Source organism: Podarcis gaigeae (genome assembly GCF_964106915.1).
Source record: "Podarcis gaigeae genome assembly, chromosome: 1".
Classification (NCBI taxonomy): Eukaryota; Metazoa; Chordata; class Lepidosauria; order Squamata; family Lacertidae; genus Podarcis; species Podarcis gaigeae.
Window position 1 is genome coordinate 68,299,594 of NC_139678.1, and position 20,097 is coordinate 68,319,690.

The 20,097-nt window shown below is 40.4% G+C and overlaps 1 protein-coding gene across 1 annotated transcript in view; it reads left to right on the forward strand.

The window, feature by feature from the left end:
• GALNT18 (polypeptide N-acetylgalactosaminyltransferase 18) overlaps nucleotides 1-20,097 on the forward strand; it is a 258,857-nt gene extending 238,760 nt beyond the window's left edge. The window contains exons 10-11 of the mRNA XM_083725220.1: nucleotides 7,058-7,222; nucleotides 19,629-20,097. Of these exons, the coding sequence (XP_083581346.1) occupies nucleotides 7,058-7,222; nucleotides 19,629-19,775 (312 nt within the window). The 3' untranslated portion in view covers nucleotides 19,776-20,097. The remainder of the gene's footprint in view (nucleotides 1-7,057; nucleotides 7,223-19,628) is intronic.

Here is a 20,097-nt window from a genome sequence, read left to right on the forward strand (position 1 = left end):
CTGCGTGACTCTAGAGCAGCCCTGTTGTATGTAGAATGCAGTAGCACCAAAGATTTATAAGAAATAAGGCAGTACGATATCATTATTTATGTTCTTGGATAAATGTAAATATACAACTTTTTTATACTCTAAGGAATTAAGGCAATATGTATTTGTATTTCTTAAGATAGTAACATGAGAGCATAGAGTTAGTGCTGGTATAATGCAGAGATTATACCACTGTACTGGCTTTGGGGCCCTTACACTTGATCCTCAGTGTTTTTTCAGTTGTGTACTAAAAGCTTAAGACAAAGCCAGAGATTTGTGAAAACAGTAGGTCTAGGTTTTGCCCCTAAGGAAGAAATTCAATTGCTAGAGGGTTCAAGTTACAATCTGCACTTCTGCATTCATAGCAGTGGGCTTGGGATACTTAGAAAGCAAGAGTCTCTTTTGTATGAATCCTGACAACTGGCAAAAAAAAAATAGCTTTTTGTTGTTTGAATGCTGGTACATCACAATGGTGGAAAAAGCAGATATATTTTCACTCACAAACTAAGCAATAATTTTATCTCTCTATAAAGGCTTTGTCAAGTGCATACAGCGTTTTAGAAAAGTAAGCAAAGCATATTCCATTTATAACCCCAAAACAATTTTTAAAAGGACAAAGGAAGTGACAAGAAATAAAAGTAGGATTTAAAAAAAGATTTTTACCAGCCATTTTACTCTTGCATATTTGTATTTGCCCTTTAGAAAAACTCAAAAGCTCCAGCAAAAGCTAAGTATGTTAAAACATACTGATTTAAACTACATAGAGTTAAGAAAGTACTTTAATTATACAGTAGAAATCATTAGTTCTGAAGTATCTGATGTTGACTGGAGTGTGTCTGTGTTTGATGTCTCAGGGTATAGTTTTTCATTACAAAAAGATCAATAGAAAATAATTCAGAAGTATTTGTTCAATAAAGAGAAGGAATTATAAAGATCTGAACACTCCAATTTTAACATTTCAGAAATAAATCCCATTGATTTAAATGACATTTATTTCCAAATAAGTATATTTAGGAGTCTCACGTTGATCATTTAAGTACCACTGCTATTTAAATCTCAAAGATTTTTATTCTTTGAGACAGCCAGTGTGGTGTAGTGGTTAAGAGTGGTAGTCTCGTAATCTGGAGAACCGGGTTCGCGTCTCCGCTCCTCTACATGCAGCTGCTGGGTGACCTTGGGCCAGTCACACTTCTTTGAAGTCTCTCTGCCCCACTCACCTCACAGAGTGTTTGTTGTGGGGGAGGAAGGGAAAGGAAGGAAGAGTGTTAGCCGCTTTGAGACTCCTTCGGGTAGTGATAAAGCGGGATATCAAATCCAGAAAATATTGTGATTTTGTTTTGTACCATGTGCTTCATTTTTGTGCTTCAATGCATCTCCACTTCTTTTTATAAATGACAATATAAGTCATGCTTTACCTTTCATGAGATTTTACTTTGAGATCTGTGTTTCTGGGTTGTTTCAGTCCTCAATGTAAAATCTACTACCAGTCTCAGTACTCCTTGCAAGGAGAGATTTCAGGGCTTCAGTCTAGGCTGAGCAAAAATCAGGTAAAAGACAATAAAATCCAAACATTTTTGGAAATGAAGGGGGGAAAAGGTGTTATGTGACTGCAAGTTTGAAAAAGGGGGGGGTGAGTATGTGCACTTTTAACAAAGCCTTAATTCCTTGTGATCAGTTTCCCTAGATGTGTACTACAAACATGGATGTCAGAGAGTTCTGATGGAAATGGGAGCAGAAATTGCTGATGTTTGCTAATTCATCCTGTATCGGGAATTGAAATCAATCCAGCAAATACAATCAGTGTTCACTACTATTTCTTTCAATCCACAAACGATACAAGATTAATTTTTCCTCCATTTGGATTGTGTTCACTTTAAATCGAAATGAATGGGATGGAATAACATAGGGACAATGTAATGTGCACATTATATGTAATTTATGTAATTAATTATGTAAATTACACAAGTTACATATTTATGTGTAATTATGTAAATTACACAAGTTACATATTTCTTTTCCACAGCAAGGCATAAACATGGTGTAAACTGCCATGGAACAAACCAGTGATGAATGCAGGGCAAAATGGCAAACGATGCCTTCTTAAATCTCAAATTACAAATGATCCAAATAATCATCAGTTCATGCTGTAAAAAGGCAGAGAAAATGTTAAGAGTGTTGCACTAGGACTATAAAAAGCAATGTCACTGCAAGGCTGACAGTTTTGTCATTCCAAAGGGAAAAGTTACCTGCTAGAAAGTAAACTGCAATTCCCAAATCCACTCATTTCAAATGCGCAACAGCACACCATTCTCCTGTGTGTTTTCACTTGGAAAAGCTGCCATAAGGATCAGGAATAGCTTTCAGGCTGGGAAATTGGTGTATATTGCATTAAGCTTTCACCAGGGAGCTGGCAATTTATCTTTCAGATAATCATCTTGTGTTAACTTGGACACCTTGCTGTAACTTTTTGCTACACGATAGACCAGGCCTCAATGAATAATTTACAGTGATGGGAGCATACTTCATCAAGTGAAGTCTTTATCACTTACAGCGGGTTTTCAAAGTTTGTTATTAACTTCGTGTCAAATGTTCGTCCCATGATAGCTTGGCAACATTTTATTGTTAGCATTACTGGAGTCAAGATTTCCCCTTTGAAGAAGATGCTGTTTCCCTGGGCAGAAATTCTGTATCTTACCTAGGATGATGTGCTTAAGAAATGTGGGGATGGCCGAGAAAGTACAGTTATTAATCTAGCAGTCACCATTGCTTGCATGCTAAGGATCTCAAGACACAAAGGGGGCAGAGCAAAAGGATCAGCTGCAGATGATAGGGTGAAAAAGGCCTCTGCAGGGAGCTGCTGCCAGTCAGAATAGCTGGAACTCAGCTACATCAGCAAAAAGTCTCACTCTGACTTGGGTATAAGGCAATTTCCTGGGTTCCCGAACTATACATGGTGTTAATCACAGTTTGTTCATCCCTCTTCCTGTCTGGGGTAGTGACTAGGATCTGGAAGGCCAAGTTGAAATCCCTTGGCCGTGACACTCACTGGGTTACCTTGAGCCCAGTCACTGCCTCTCAGTCTAACCTAGCTCACAAGGTGGTTGGGGGGATTAAATGAGGAGGGAGGAGTACTAGGTATGCCACCTTGAGCTCCTTGGAAGAAAAGGTAAGGTGTAGATGCAATCAATCAAATGTTTGCATGTCACAGTTCTGTTGAATTGTCCCCCACTGGTGGCAGCTATTTAAATTTTAAAGATGTGCTGGTTAATTGTTTCCATGCAATTAATGTTGCATCTAGTTTGGCCCTGTGCCTCTGCAATCAGGGGTGATTAAATGAAAGGCCAATAAGACTTGGGCCAATGGGAACAAATGGACTTTCAAGTGAACTTGGCTTGGATCAAGCTGCAATATCAGTGTGAAAACGAGTTTGTTTTTTAGATGTGTATGTTGTTTTTAATTTTTGATATAAATTAGCAATTCAGTAATTCATATATTTGATCGGTCATTAAAAATGGTACACTTTATTATACTTACCTGGCAGGGGAGACACCTTGATCATGAAGGAGGTTTTCCCAGGGTGAGGCTCATCCATTGCACTGCGGGTGTGCTGACCCCTGCGATTTACCCAAATGCGGGAAACTCGACTGCATAATTTGTGGTAGTGGGGGACTGCGTTCGCGCTTTCCCCTGAAAAAAAATAAAAATGGTACACTTTATTTCCACCCTAACCTTAAAACTTGGGGTGGGGTGATAAGAAAGTGAAACATAATTTCACATTTAGGGTTAATTTAAGCCCTATTCAGGTGTTATGAAACCATGTAGGCTATCATGTGAAGGGGCAGTAGAGGCATCCCACTGGGTGTGCATTCCTTCATGTTTCTTTCAAAGCTATTGATTGATTGAGTTTATATACCACCCTATACCTGGGGGTCTCAGGACGGTTAATCTAGCTAGGCTAGATAAGTAGAAGTTAAGCAAATGAACAATAAACTGGGGAAAGTGTAACGTGTGTTTATTTAGTGGCCTTAGATAAATGACTTGAAAGATCTGGGGGGAAGCATTTTATAAATACTCAGCAAATGAATTATTGGACAAGTCCATGGCAGTGAGAACCTCCATGCACATGTTTATAAGATTTCTGAATTGGAGAGCCAAAATTTTAAAATGTGGTTAGAAAGCAGAAAGTACCCCCCCCCCCCGCAATGAATTAGTGAACCAATAGTACCTTGGCTAACGAACGTCTTGGGAGTCAAACATTCCAGCTCCCGAACAATTGAAAACAGGAAGTGGGTTTTCCAGTTTTTGAACGTTCTTTTGGAAACCAAACGTCCAACAGGGCTTCCGCGACTTCCGGAGCTTCCTGCAGCCAATCAGAAGCTTTGGAAGTCAAACATTTTGGAAGTCGAACGGACTTCCGGAACGGATTCTCTTTGACTTCTGATTTACTACTGTACAATTGTGCATTTGTTGAATGGAATCTATTGTGTCCCAGAAGAGTTTTGTGTCATGCAAACCACAAGCTAGCATGAATTTAAGTACATTTAGGGTTGTATCTAACTAAATGATTTATTTCAGTGGAGCTACTCTGTGTATGACTTAGCTGAATATAACCCTTAGCCCCAAACCAAATGATTTAACTGGATGTAGAAATACAGTCAGAATCTATTTGTTTTATCTTGTTAGTGGTGAAATAACAAATACTAATATGTAACAGCCCAAAGCTTCTGCTGGTATTTTTCCTTTCCTTCCTCTATAATGAATAAGCAAGCCATAAAAAGGAATCTGATTTCTTCTTGTTGTTTAATCTCCAAATCATTGCACTCCTACATTCAGTCCTCTCTTTCTCTGCAAAAGTATCTGCTTTACACACTTGAGCATTCAATAATCTGTCCAAAAACTTTGCCAGGGCACTATAACTGCTCTGCTTGCATACATATTTTAACCTACTACTTTAAAAAAATCTTTATTAATCTTGTCTTGATAAAAAAAAGCCACCCTCCATTTATATCAGCACATCACAAATTCTTGGAGTAGATATGGAGTAAACGGCAGCATATAAAATGTGAGTAGGGTATTAGGACAGATTAATACAGAAGTTAATTACAGATCAGAAGGAGCTGTAAAAAGCTCACTTCTATCATTCTTTATTAGGTTGTTGACAAGAGCTTGCAAATATTTTTGATATGGAGGAAGTATAAGAGAGACCATAGATGAAGTCATATGAACCCAAATAATCACAATTATCTGCAAAAGCAGCATGAATGAATGATAGAAGTGAGCTTTTTACAGCTCCTTCTGATCTGAAATTAACTTCTGTATTAATCTGTCCTAATACCCTACTCACCTTTTATATGCTGCCATTTACTCCATATCTACTCCAAGAATTTGCTGCAGTAAACACAAATCCTTGTCCTGATCTGCAGAGCCCTCAACTATTTTATGTGTGCTCTTTCTTCCTCCTCCTTTGTGCTTAATATTTTACGACAAAGTACTCACTGCTGCATGTACAAATATGTCAATTATACACAGCATCAATAATAAACAGATACCTAGAAGTGCTATCAAGACCCACGAGAAGGCATTTCCCTCAAACTTTTCTAAAACACAAATCCATATGGCATGTGAAGACTCACACATCATCCGTTTTTGGTGATTAACATTTAATGGTGGAGCAACAATAAGATCACACAATCGTTATCTTCAGCACTGCCCACATGCTTGGATGCTTCTTGAAGCCTGATCTAGTTAGACAACTTGTGCCTTTGAAAGAGAGAGACAAGTGTGATTGTTAGCAGTCTCTATGGTATGAAGGTGCCAGGAGTGCCATCTGTTGAGATCCAGAGTGAGATGTCAGTTGAGTCAGAGCAGAAGAACATATTATCGTCTCAATGTCAACAGAGACTTCTCAGAGCCACGTAAAAGACTTTCACCAAGAGATTCAAAGGTCTCCTTTTTGTTAATAGGTTCAACAATTATCAACCAGTCTTGAAGATCATATATGGCATAAAGTGAATCCAAGGCCAGGTCATTTCTCATCACTGTGTTTCTAGAGCAAATCTCAGCCTCCATTCTGTATTTTGTATCGTTCTGGTGCAATTGCTTTAGTCAATTTAGCACTCTGAAATTCAAGTACTCCAGCTTCAACAATTTGGCTTGTGTGTATACATTGCAGAATATACACACATATACACAGTGCCTATCACCAAATGTTTTACCTATGGTGCCTTGGCCCCTCTGAATTGTGCCCCTGCTTTCTCAGTGCCTAGGATTTTCCTCCCCCATCTGAATGATTATAAAACCGATCTTGCACCTTTTTGATAGTAAGCGCAAGTGGTCTATTTCTAGACAATTCTGTTACTCTATCCTGATTCAAGTGGAGCACATCCCTTTTGTATAGGTCCTTCTTGTCCGAAAATATTCTCCAGACCCCCCCCCCCCAACACCATTAAATAGATGATATCTAAAAACCTATGCTCTGTACAAAACACAAAAAGATAGATGTTCTAGTTCTTGCTTTCCAATTAAGACAGTGAAGTTCAGTGGGTAGCTAACAAGAAGAGGGTATTTTTGGTAGTAGCACATCTACTATGGAATAGCTTCTCTAGAAAGGCCCACCAACTACCTTCTTTATGGTATTTTCAGCACCAGGTGAAGCATCAAGTCTTTTAAACTTTTCTGTTAAATTCACGCTGTGCATTGATTTATGCTCTATCCGTTGTATCTTGCTTACTTTTATTGTTAACCTGTAAAATCCTGCACTACATACATTAAATTAAGATGAAGAATACAGATGGTAATACCTAGGTAACTTACCACAGTGTGCATGAACTATATTGTCCTACCAAGCAGGTAGCTTGATCTGCCTTCTCTCAGCCCTGTTTGATAACTCCACAAATGATATTTTGAAAACTTGCTGAAGCATGGTGTGAGATTCAGTTCAGCTCCATGCATTAACTATTGCCATTGGTTTCTGATAGAAATGTTGCCTGCGTCTTCAAAGCCCTGAATGTGTTCTGTTTTCTCATTGCAGAACGTCTATTACACAGGTAACCAGCAGTTCCATGTGGGTGTTCTAAGTCCTACCATTGATGATGATGACAACAGATGCCTGGTAGATGTGAACAGCAGACCCCGACTAATTGAATGCAGTTATGCCAAAGCCAAAAGGATGAAGCTTTACTGGCAATTTACTCAGGTGATTTTTATTTTTATTTCAAAACAAAACACGAGTTTGCAGCTTTCACTGAATTATGAATGACTTCTCAGCTCTGCAAATAAGAATGGCTGTGTTACTTTGAAAAGCAAATGGTAGATGAGATGGGAAGCTTCTGCCTCTGGACGGTGTTACTTCAGACTGCAGGTATGAAGGCTTAAACCAGGGATAGGGTACCATTTTCATAGCAAGGTATGCATTCCCTCATGGACAGCTTGCCAGTAGTGGGTGGGGCCAGATTAAAAGTGGGTGGGGCCCGACAAATGTCTCATAACTTGGTATAATAAGCTTCATTCTAGTCACATGGAAGCCAGAGGTTTCTACATGCCCTCCCCAAAACTTCTTTTCCTCTTCCATCCAGAAAAGCAAGAGACACTATCACAGTTCAAGGACATATTCCAGCAAAGCAAAAGCATTTCAGGAGGGCATGGATCAGGGCTGGTGAGGAAGCAAGCTGGGAACAGTCCCAAGGGTTGAATAGAGAGGCCTCAACAGTCATATTTGGCCAGTAGAAATGAGGTTCTCCGTTTTTGGTTTCTATGACGGAATGCTCCCCCCCCCCCCCCGCAAACCAAAAAAAGATCCCAACTTATAGAACACTTAGGGAGACACCAGAGAGAAGACTGGATAACTTGGGAGGGAGGTCAAATTTGTGTATGGATATGCATAGTGGCATCCCTTTTGAATGCTTGTCACCATCTTTACAAGTGGTGGTGTCCATGAAATAACGCTGCAAGTTAAAACAGATGTCACAAAACACTCCTCCTAACACCCACGGACAAAGCTCTGAAGAAGGGAAGATGAAGCTCCTTTCTTTGTCTCCTGATGATAAGAGGCAAAGGAATAATTAAAGGCATGCTGTTCAGAAAGGATTGTTTTGCTAATACCCAGTGTGATTAAAGTGTTGTTGTTTCAGAACACATAATGTGATGCAAAGTAGGTTTGCATGCTGTAAGCTACAAGGAAACTAATGAGAGTAATCAAGGACTCCGAGAGATGTTTGCACATTGTATTGTACTTGCTTCCATTTCATCTAGCAAAACGAGTATGCCTCTCTGAGAAAATGAAAAAAATCTCTTTGTAAGAATGCTCAACTAATCATATTTTAACATTTACAACATTGTGAAAATGCACAGGGTAAGGCAGTGCTGCCATCCTGAATGAAACTATAAACTTGAGAGTAGTACTTATGGCCTATGTGAAATCACAGTGAAGTAAATTGTTTTGAGTGCCTGTATGAAAACAGAGTGCTTTAAATATCCTGCTACACCAAACTTTCCAGTGGAGTTAAAGCTCAAGCCAACAACAATAACAAAGCGCCAAACAACTTTCAGTGGCCTTCCAAATCCTAGTTTCCCTTTCCATGCTATTCATTATTGTTAAATTCAGCTTCTTCTCCTAGCATTTGGAAAGGACATATAAAGGCCTAATCACCTGGGAAGCTTTTGACTACCATTACGGAGTCATTTAGGTAGTGAAGTTCTAGTGGTACTGGGTTCCAAGAAAGCTGGAAAAGGTCTGTGAAACAAGCCCTAACACAGCATTTGGAGGGAAGGCCAAAGGAGATGTGTTGCAGTCTTGTTATTGCATTTATTGTAAGAATATATTTTTTAAAAAACCAAAAAATGTTGCATTATAAACTAGGTCCTAAAAACAGAGCTGCACACACACTCTCCCAAACTCTCCACCTGTATCAACCCAAAGCCATGTGGGTGTAAATATAGCTAGTGGTACCTCTGGTTACATACGCTTCAGGTTACATACGCTTCAGGTTACAGACTCTGCTAACCCAGAAATAGTACCTCGGGTTAAGAACTTTGTTTCAGGATGAGAACAGAAATCGTGCGGCGGCGGCAGCGGGAGGCCCCATTAGCTAAAGTGGTGCCTCAGATTAAGAACAGTTTCAGGTTAAGAACGGACCTCCGGAACAAATTAAGTACGTAACCAGAGGTACTACTGTAGATTAGTTTCCGCTGAAACAAATTCCTTGGAAACAATTACCGTATTTTTTGCTCTATAAGACTCACTTTTTCCCTCCTAAAAAGGGGAAATGTGTGTGCATCGTATGGAGAGAATGCAGGCTGCGCAGATATCCTAGAAGCCAGAACAACAAGAGGGATTGCTGCTTTCACTGCGCAGCGATCCCTCTTGCTGTTCTGGCTTCTAAGATTATTATTTTTCTGAGATATATTTTTTTTCTTGTTTTCCTCCTCCAAAAACTAGGTGCGTCTTGTGGTTTGGTGTGTCTTATAGAGCAAAAAATACAGTATTTAACAGTTTAAATGGCAACAGCATTGCATTTCCAGGGGTCCTTTACCCCCCCCCCCCCCGTCTCTCTCTATATATACAGTCGTACCTTAGTTCTTGAATGGAATCCATTCTGGAAGTCTGTTCAACTTCCAAAAATGTTTGAAAACCAAGGTGTAGCTTCCAGTTGGCTGTAGGAGCTTCCTGCACTCAATCGGAAACCACGTCGGACGTTCAGCTTCCAAGAAAAGTTCGCAAACTGGAACACTCACTTCCAGGTTTGTAGCGTTCAGCAGCCAAAACATTCAAGTCACAGGGCATTTGAGAACCGAGGTACGAGTGTGAGTGAGTGTGTGTGTGTATAAATTGAGTGTATTGTAATCCATGCACTCCCAAACCATGACTGCCAATATTGAAAGCATGTTCTTAGGCCATTTTCAAGTGTGGCAGTATCGGGTTGAAAGAGGTTGTGCATAAGCAGCAATCAAGAGAGAATGTAGCCTGAAGAACTTTATGTCTACCTCCACTGCCAGAGGCAATAGGCCTCTGAATACCAGTTGCTGGGAATCAGAAGTAGGGAGAGTCCTCTTAGAGTCAGAACCTACTTGTGGGCTTCCCATAGGCATCCAATTAGCTGCTGTGAGAACAGAATGCTAGGTTATGTGGGCCTTTGGCTTGATCAGCAGGATCCTTTTTATGTTCTTATGGCAACATAAGACATGTGTTGAGTCAGGGGAAGTTAAATTCAGCATCGTGGAAGTGCTTGCCCACTGACCAGCTGAGACAACCTAGTTGTTACCTGACTGCTTTTGCCACGTGTGTATTCCAGGCAGTAAGGGCATTAGAGCTACCCTCCCCCTTGGTAGGTGCTCATTTCCAGTGGTCTTACATTGGTTCTTTGCTTCATTGTATGTCAAGTGAAGAACCTGTGATGACTAGGATGTAGACAGAATTCAAAAATGGCTTTTTGTCCTCTAGTGCCAGCAAGTGCATAAATACATCCAGAGACTGAAAGGCATTCTCAGCAGCATTTGATATATGTAGAACAATTCCCATGTAAAATGCTTGAGAAACAGAATTGAGAACTATGTACAGTACATTTTGATAAGTATTTTATTCAAAATTATAACACTGTTCTAAGTGCTGTATGAGCTTTCACATTCCAGCAGTCTGATATAAGGCTGTATACAGATTATATGGGCCCTCAAGGCAAGGAAGGACACAGGGCATTTATATCACAAGCTGCTCTGGTTGCCCAAAGAAATACGTTTATGGAGTTTAAAGTCTCAACACACCCCAACAATTCAAGAATGGCTACTGAAAGCAGATGATTTATCCATCAATGAAAAACATAGTTTACAGAAAACAAGATAACGTGTAGTGTGATATTTTTCCCTCCTCCACCCCTTCCTCTAGGGAGTGTCTTGGGCCAAATTAATGTATGCTCTTGATAGCGACATGTCCCAGGCTCAGAGGCTTTTGCTGTTTGTTTTTAACTCCTCCACTCATAAAAGCCATTATGTATTTCTTTTATAACTTTGAAAAGTCTTATTACACCTAGCCAAGCCTTCTGTTCTCACAGTGACCAGCTTGTGGAAGCCACAATTAGGATACATATTGGTGCAATAACAACTGATCTTCAGAGGCAAAATGCTTCTGTTACTGGAAGTCTACAGACAACCCCATGACAGCTGAGCATCCTCGGGAATGAGGAACTTTTATCACCCTAATCTGCATGCTTATTTTCAATCTCAAATCTAAAAGGTTAGTAAGATGTGAATTACTTAACTCTAATTTATGTATCTGTTTCCAGTTTATTCAGGCAGCTAAAGTCTCAGCACACCCCAACAATTCAATTTCATTTAAATTGGGGAGAGGGGAAATTGTGTTTTCATTGGAGAAAACATATACCAGCCTCCCTAAATTATGTGAATGTACTTGTTTTCAAGACTGTTTGTTGAAATTGCTTCTCCATCCCCCCCCCCCCCAGTTTTGTTCATGGCACATTAAAATCCTTCAGCTGAGCACTTAATTTTCCACCATACGTCCTTTTAGATGCCCAGCGACACCTGTTAGAAGGTATATGGTTCTGAGGTCCAAAGAAGTATTGCTGATGCCTCTACTTAACATTTCTGTCACAGCACTTCTTCCCATTCATCTCCCTGCATTGCTAGCACTGCTTGGTAGTTATTAAAGGACCCTCTGAGCATAATTATGCCCTGTTGGGATGCACCACATTGAGTGGTCTAAATGTTAACTAAACTCAGCAGAAGCACAAAGCAAAATTGATGTTGTGGTAACATGATACAGCTGCTAAGTAACCAGGCAAATGGTACACTCATCCTAAATAATTTAACACATTTCACCATCTTTTGCTGTGGTTCATAATTGTTCCCCAGAAATGGCCTGTCAGGCTGAAATAGTTCACTACTCTCCTTAGTTTAACAATACAATAAAAACACTGGGATGCTGAAAAGAGAGAGTAAAAGAAGGAGGCTTACGTTCAGTATTTTCCAAGTGATGTTTACCATCTTTTCCACTTGACTTCTTTGCTTTTTGTCTTGTTTGCTCAAGATTTGGGTTGTTTTTCTTTGGCTGGAGAAGGGGCTGTTAGAAAAAAGATAAACTGAAAACTAGAAACAATTAAGGCTCATGTTTTATTGTCCAGCTTCCAGCTGAATTCTGCAGCTCTGGCCAACTTTACAAAGACCATATCCACAAGTGGAAACCATGTAGACTGAGTACATTGGAGGGAAGCAAGATTGTGACCACGGTCTCCATCCTGATCTCCATGTGTCCATTGGCCTACAACAAGGAAAGATCTCCATTCATGTAGAGAGCTTCCATGCAGAAAAGCTCAATGCCAGCTTCCCACAGCCTGGTGTTTCAGACGTTTTTGACTACAACGTCCATCAGTGCCTGCCAGCAGAGGCAGGGTCAGGGATTATGGGAGTTGTAATCAAAAACCTCTGGAGGGCACCAAGTCAGGGAAGGCCACTGAAGAGCCCATGAACACAGGGAAAGTGGAACTGCAGACAGCAGCTAACAGAGTCCTGTTGCTCCTCCACATGTTCAAAGAATTGAGCAGTTGGAAGGACCACAAGGGTCATCTAGTCCACCTCCCTGCAGTGCAGGAATCTTCTATGCCACATAGTTTCCAGCTGTGTGAAAAGGACTGAAATGCCACTCTACTTTTGATTTACTTCATGCAGGGGTAGATTTGCTGGTGCAATGTTTTGGGATGATCATCTCTGTTTAAGAAGATGGCAGTTGCTATCTTGTTTTGCTTTGCTGAAAGTATCACTACTACTGCAGATCCTCTTGCAGGCTGGAATTGTATGTTCTGGGATTCTTGTTTGATTATAGAAATGAGTGTTTTCATGATGAAAAGGTTAACTGGGAGAGAGGAGTGGCATTAAAATTTCTTTTAAACCTTGGGAGAGCAATAAGTATAGCAGCAGCATTACCTTCTCCCTGATGCTTTTTATTTAGCAGCTCTCTCAATATTTTATGAGTGCATCTAAAATACAGTGGTACCTCGGGTTAAGTACTTAATTCGTTCCAGAGGTCCGTTCTTAACCTGAAGCACCACTTTAGCTAATGGGGCCTCCTGCTGCTGCCGCACCGCTGGAGCACGATTTCTGTTCTCATCCTGAAGCAAAGTTCTTAACCTGAGGTACTATTTCTGGGTTAGCGGAGTCTGTAACCTGGAGCATATGTAACCCGAGGTACCACTGTATAAAGTAACCTGAGTGAAGCCTTTGATATTCAGCCAGCTTTAATGGAGCTTTCTTTTTGACAGTCATGTTTTGCTCTCCTCTCTCCTACTGATTGTTTGGGGTGTGCTTGTGTCAACACAGACTTCTTGCCTGCACTGAAGTCTTTAGGTTTAAAGAAGATGGCTGAGTTTGCTTCCATGGGAGCAAAGTGTTCACACACATTCATTGTATAGCTGTCAACCGCCCCTTATTTGGCGGGAAACTCCCTTATCCCAGCGCCGTTTCCCGCTGCTGTACTTTATTGATGATGTCCCTTAAATTTCCCGGGTTTCAAAGGAAGCAGCCGGCCTCCAACTGTGTTGCTTGGCTGCGTTGCTCACCCAATAAGGAGTCTAAGAACGACTGGGGGGTGGAGTTTGCATGCCTTGTGCCGATGAAATTGACCGTGTTGCCTGGGGACTTGCCTTTGCTCAGCACTTCCCAGCGGAGAGGTGACGGTGGTTTTCCTTGCTGCATCCCCTTTGCCGGGTTGCTGCGCTGTGGGAACCACCGCTTGAGTCTTCGTTTGGCTGCTGGCTGGGCTTTCTGCCTTTGGCTCGGAAGGGCTCAGAAGTTGAACATACCTGTGCTTGGAATCGGATGAATACGTCATCGACGGCCCACTCACCCTAGCTGGGGAAAAGGTCTGTCTGGAGCTGGAGCACATGGTGGGGGGAAAGGAAAGGCGCTCTCGTGGGACAGGTGGCTTTTGGATTTGTTTTGGAGGCTCCTTCGATTGACTGTTATGGGGAAAAGGAAAGGAGCTGGTTGACTAAAATCCCTTATTTTGGCTGCTGATCCCTTATTTTCGAGGCTGCTGGTCCCTTATTTTCAAATCTGTAAGTTGACAGCTATGATTGATTGACAGTTGTAGCCATCACCTCCTAATGCTTCAAGTGGGAATGTAGCTTCTATTGAGAATTGGGGGCTCCGATTTTGCAGAAATGTAAGCTCCGATTTTGCAGGTGTAATACCTGGTTTCTGTGAGGCTCCAGCAAGGGTTTTATTTCGGGTAGGCAGTATACGCTGTAGTTAATGTCTTCCCCTCTCTGTTGCATAGTTGAACTATGGAACTTGCTACCTCAGGTTAAGAACTTTGCTTCAGGAGGAGAACAGAAATCGTGCTCCAGTGGCGCAGCAGCAGCAGGGGTCCCCATTAGCTAAAGTGGTGCTTCAGGTTAAGAACAGTTTCAGGTTAAGAACAGACCTCCAGAACGAATTAAGTTCTTAACCAGAGGTACCACTGTAGACAATTTCATGAAAGAGAGGACTGTCAAAGGCTACTAGTCACGCAGGGTATGCTCTGTCTCTGCAGTGGGAAGCAGTAATGTTTCTGAACACTAGTTTCTGGAAATCACAGGGGAAAGTGCTTTTGCGCTCAAATCCTGCGTGCACAGGCCTCTGGTTGTCTGCTGAGAACAGGATGCTGAACGATGTGGGTCATTGGTCTGATCCAGCAGGCTCTTTTTATGTTCTTATGTACAGGAGAGAATCAATTGCATGCCAAGAAATTTAGTGGATTAAAGTGCGCTCTGATACTCCTGCAGAACAAACCCATTAAAAAAAAGCAAGCAAACTTTTTGTGTTAAAGAAAATGACTGGAAAATACACTAGAAAGTGTGGGATAGCAATTGGTTGACAGAAAATCCACCCAAACAAAGCAGGATAAATGTTCAGTAAACAGCAGGTGTTGAATAACCTCCATGCAAATAGTTCAGAATGAATGCGCAATAAACAATAGATAAGCCCAGTTCTTAATCCAGTTCAGCCCTATTAAACTCAGTTGGGCTTGCATTATTAACTTTCCTTCAGTATTTAATTTCCATTGCTATATGCCATTGTCTTCCAGCCGGATTTAAATTGTCTTTATTAAAATGTCTTAATTAAAAAAAGTATTAGATGCTCATATATAAAATAGTTGTTAAGTACCACAAAAATAATATAAATGGTTATCCACTCTAGCATTCCCATTATAAGGGAAATAGATTGCAAGAGTTGATGTTAATGAAAACTATAAATGCACGCACATTTTGAGGGCATTTTTGAATATTCTAATACAAGCATTCAGTCGGATTCATCATTATACTTCATTATTGTAAATCTGTAAAATAGAAAATCACTATGTAAGTCAAGAATCTCAGTAAAGAAAACAGTTTCCCACAATTGGGACAGAAAGGTTAGCAAAAAGTATTTTTTGATCACTGCTGTATAATGGCTTGCCTTGTGCACTTTGGCAGGAAAACTACTATAGAGATAGACTTCTGAATAGTAGTCCTGAGTGGCTCTTTCATTCATGGTAGGGACTCTGATCTAATGCAGACTCCCATTCTGGAAGGGAGAGGCAAGGTGACTTTTGCCAAATCTCCTTTCCCCTGATCTGCACTGTGGAGAATATCTCAGTCGTCTAGGGTAGGTTTTCTGGAGGGTGAAGAAGGAAAGAAAAATAAACAGTTTCCCCTCCTACCTTCCTTTCAGGGTCAGAGTTTTTGCACTTTGAATTTTCAGTATATTGCAGGTTCCTTTTGGGAAGCTCAGCTTTGTGAAATTTGTCCCTATTCACTGAATCTGTGGTGTTCTAAGAGGATTGGCTTTGCACAGTAAGAATAAACACTGGAATAACCTGTCAACCATCCTGAAATCTTTTGATGAAGGCTGGTATATAAATCTAATAAATAATAACAACAAAAACTGTAGCAAACCTAGGTGAAAAGAAAACCCAAATCCTTAATGTGGTATAACCACATTGTCTGTTGAACATGGATGTATCCAGCAAACCGAGGACCTTACACTGAATATGGTTATATAACTTATAGAATGTGCTCCCTTCTTACTGGATTGTTGCAAACTCCATACTGGTAAACATTATGGGAGAGATGCAACACCTTTCCAGTAGATTTGGCAGGACTTTCCTTCCTCCTCACTGCAACCCCCAATCTGCATTGGAGGGGATGCCAACACCCCAGAGCCAGTTTTGGGGTGCACAGGGGGCTGCAGGAGAGAGGAAGGGTAGGTCCCATTTGCACAAGCAAGACACCACAGTTGGCTATCACCCTCCTGTAATTCACTGGCCATTTTGTTGTGGTGTAATAATAATGTTTCATGCTACATTTATCACAGGATAATTAATTATAGCCTTTCATTTCATATCTTGAATGTGTAAACTGTCTTATCTTAGGAAATTGTCTAATAGTTGCATCATGGGGCAATAGTTGCAATTGTGAAATGATTAGTTGGGTCAGTATAATCACTCAGTGACTTGCCACTTACTAGTTGCAGTCTTCCAGTTAGTCAACCAAAGCCAAGACATATATGAATTAGATAACTGATATATGAGCAGCCTATCTCCTCTTCATGTCTGCTCCAGTGGGCATGAGTCAATCCAGTACTTCAGTCTAGTAGTGCAAAACTGATTTGTAATATACTGAACGCTGATACAGCTAATGCAGTGAGCAGAGAATGGGGTTAAAATAATCCAATAAATTATTTATTATGAATCGTTCAACTAGGAATATATGCTATGCACAATTGGATGCCATTATCCTTTTTAAGTACCCAATCTTTGTACAACTCCTGCTTTTATCTCCCTTTATCCCTTTTATCTACATAGCTGCTTTTGTCTTAATAGTGACTAACACTTCAAATTCAACCTTGAGAATCTGACTTCTATTCAGCAGAAAGGCAAAGGGAAGAAAGTATATTATTTTTTCTCCATTGATGGGGAAAAAAAACAAGAGATTGAAATTAATAGAATTTATCAGAATCACAAATCATAGGATGGTCTTAAGTTTGGACAACAATGTCAGGATAAGATTAATAGTTCTTTTCCCGATTAAGTAGCTCAATCTCTCCCTTTGTTATAGGAGTCATTCATAGCCTTTCAGAGTAAACGTAACCTTGAAAGCAGGTGGTAATTAGCATTTAAAGAGAAAAATAATAGTCATGCTCTAATCTTGTATTAGGAGTATGTAAAAAAAAATGTTTGAGACTTACTGTTTTTATATATATTGACATCAGCATAGTATGTAATGAATTTTAATATTTTTAACTATTGTAGTATTGATTTTTGTGTACAGGCATGGTCCTCACAATAAACGGATTATTTGTTGTTGTATTGACATCAAATTCTGCTTTATTGGCTCATCTGGCATAATTCACAACCCTCTGAACCCCAGTTGTTGGAGAACACCTGCAGGACCCCCAGGTATAGGGGGCAGTATATAAATTCAATAAACAATAAAATAATAATAAATGCATCCATCTCCTGCTTTTAGGCCTCCCATAGGCCTCTGGTGGGAAGTGGAATGCTGAACTCTTGGTCAGATCCAGCCAGGCTCTTCTTAAGGCCAGTTACCCAACCAGAATGGTGGGAAAATGGATTCTTTTTCCTTTGTGATTCTACCCTGCTTGGGATTAAAATTTTGTGACTAGAGATAGTTTACAGAGCAAGAGAAGAGAGGAAACCAGCTGGCTGGTGATGATGCCATGCAGTCTGCTTCTGATCTCACAATCTTAAGGTAGAATATGGAAGGAAGTGGCTGACATTCGAGTGAGGATCTGTTAGATACTGTGCAGGTTTTATCCTGTCCTTGGACTGGATAGTCCTTCAAATAGAGGACTCTCGTCTGTAAAGTAGGACACCTGGCCACCCTAATTAATTTGTTACTTTAAAGTGTTACTTTAAGAAGCCTCCTTTTCTTTTCACAAATGTAGCATATTTTTCCATTGCTACAAGAAGCATTATGGGGAAAATATGTGAAGTCCTAGAAGTGGAAAACTGCACAGTTACTTGACAGTGGTAAATCAGCCAAGTGGCTGTAATATCTGGTTGCTGTTGATTTTTATACAGGCAGGATATCACAGAATTTATTTCTGTTAGAAGCTTCCTATTTCTGTTGAAATGACTATTGTTACATTTTATTCCATTTTTGAATCACTCCATATGAAGAATCTCAAAATGCTTTCTCAATACAATTGAGTCTTAGAACAGAATGGAGAAGGGGGTTATACAAACTTAACTAGGCAAAGACAGATGTGGTTCAGAAAGATATCAGGTTGTAGTAAATCAGCAATGGCTATTCTACAAATGCAAATTAAAAGCCAGCAGTTAGTTATACTGAAGTAATTCCTATATGGCCTAGGACCCTCGTACCTACGGGACCGCCTCTTCTGACATGTCCTACGAAGGACCTTAGGGTCTTTAAATAAAAACATCTTGGAGATCCCGGGCCACAGGGAGGTTAGGCTGGCTTCAACCAGAGCCAGGGCTTTTTCAGCTGTGGCTCCAATCTGGTGGAACACTCTGTCACAAGAGATTAGGGCCCTGCGGGACTTGACATCTTTCCGCAGGGCCTGCAAGACAGAGCTGTTCCACCAGGCCTTTGGCCAAGGCACAGCCTGACCCCCTCCTTTGGTAATCCTCACAGAACTCTAGCCCAATGGTTGCCATTAATTTGATTTTGAATTTTATGTAAACTGTCTTACTTTTATTGTTGTTAGCCGCTCTGAGCCCAGCTTCGGCTGGGGAGGGCGGGATATCAATAATAATAATAATAATAATAATAATAATAATAATAATATGCTTAGTATTGCAGAATAGGGTTGGACAAATCTACAGAAGGCTATTTACTCTCAGGTTGGGTGTTTGCGAAGCTTCTTTCTAAACCTGCTGCCATCTTTGACATTTACACTGGGTTTTGTAGTTTCTGTGTCTTGTAGCATAATCTCACTGCAGGTTTATTTGGGAATCTTAGTAGGACATACACTTAAGTAAGTTTGCACAAGACTATATTGGCTTATAAGAGTTTATATCCTTCGCTTCTTCCCAGGAGCTGTGTACACAGGTCTAACCCCATTTTATCCTCACGACGACATTGTGATATTGCCACTTCTTGACTAGGTATTCTAATGTGGAACTGACTCTCTTGACCCAGTAAGAATCATAGAGTTGTAGAGTTGGAAGGGACCACGAGGGCCATCTAGTCCAACTTCCTGCAATGTAGGAATCTTTGCCCAGTGTGGGGCTTGAACCCACAACCCTGCAGTTAAGAGGCTCATGCTCTACTGACTGAGCTATTCCAAAGGTTAATATTAGCAGGATGCGCCTGCTGAAACATGGAAGGTTATGTAGCTTACAGTGGGAAAACAATGAGTGGGCAATGCTAAAAAATACTCCTGGCTAGAAGCACTCAGGATACTCTTGAGATCCATGATAGATCTTCATGGTTGAGCAGCGAATTGAATCTTGGTTTCAATCTGACTGTTCCCCCAATGGATACTCACTTATGGCTGACTGCTGAATGACTCTTAAATCCAAATGATCATGAGACTGAAGTGGTGATAGGTGACTTTTGATTAAATGTGTTTTTCTTTCTTCATTTTTAAAGGGAGGTCCAATCCAGAACAGAAAATCCAAACGTTGTCTGGAGCTGCAGGAAAACAGTGATAATGAATTTGGATTTCAGTTAGTTTTACAGAAATGTTCCGGCCAGCGCTGGTCTATCACAAACATCCTGAAAAGCTTGCCGTTATAGACTTTCAGGAAAAACAACAACAATCCTTCTACACAATTCTCTTGCTACTGTGTAGCAACCATTTGCAATGTTGCCTGCTGTACTATATATTTTTTTCTTCCTCTTTTAACCTTTGTGTGTGTGTGTATGAGTGGCTGGGTGTTGGATTTGTGGGCTGAGAACAGAGATTTTTATTTCATAATGACGTTTTCATGGCATTTATAGAGAGATGCTGAATGACAGGTAATGGTAGAATATCTTAAAATATTTTGCAACTGTAAATAGGGAACAAATGGAGAATATTTATAACTCGGACAATAAAATTTTATTGATTAAAAACACA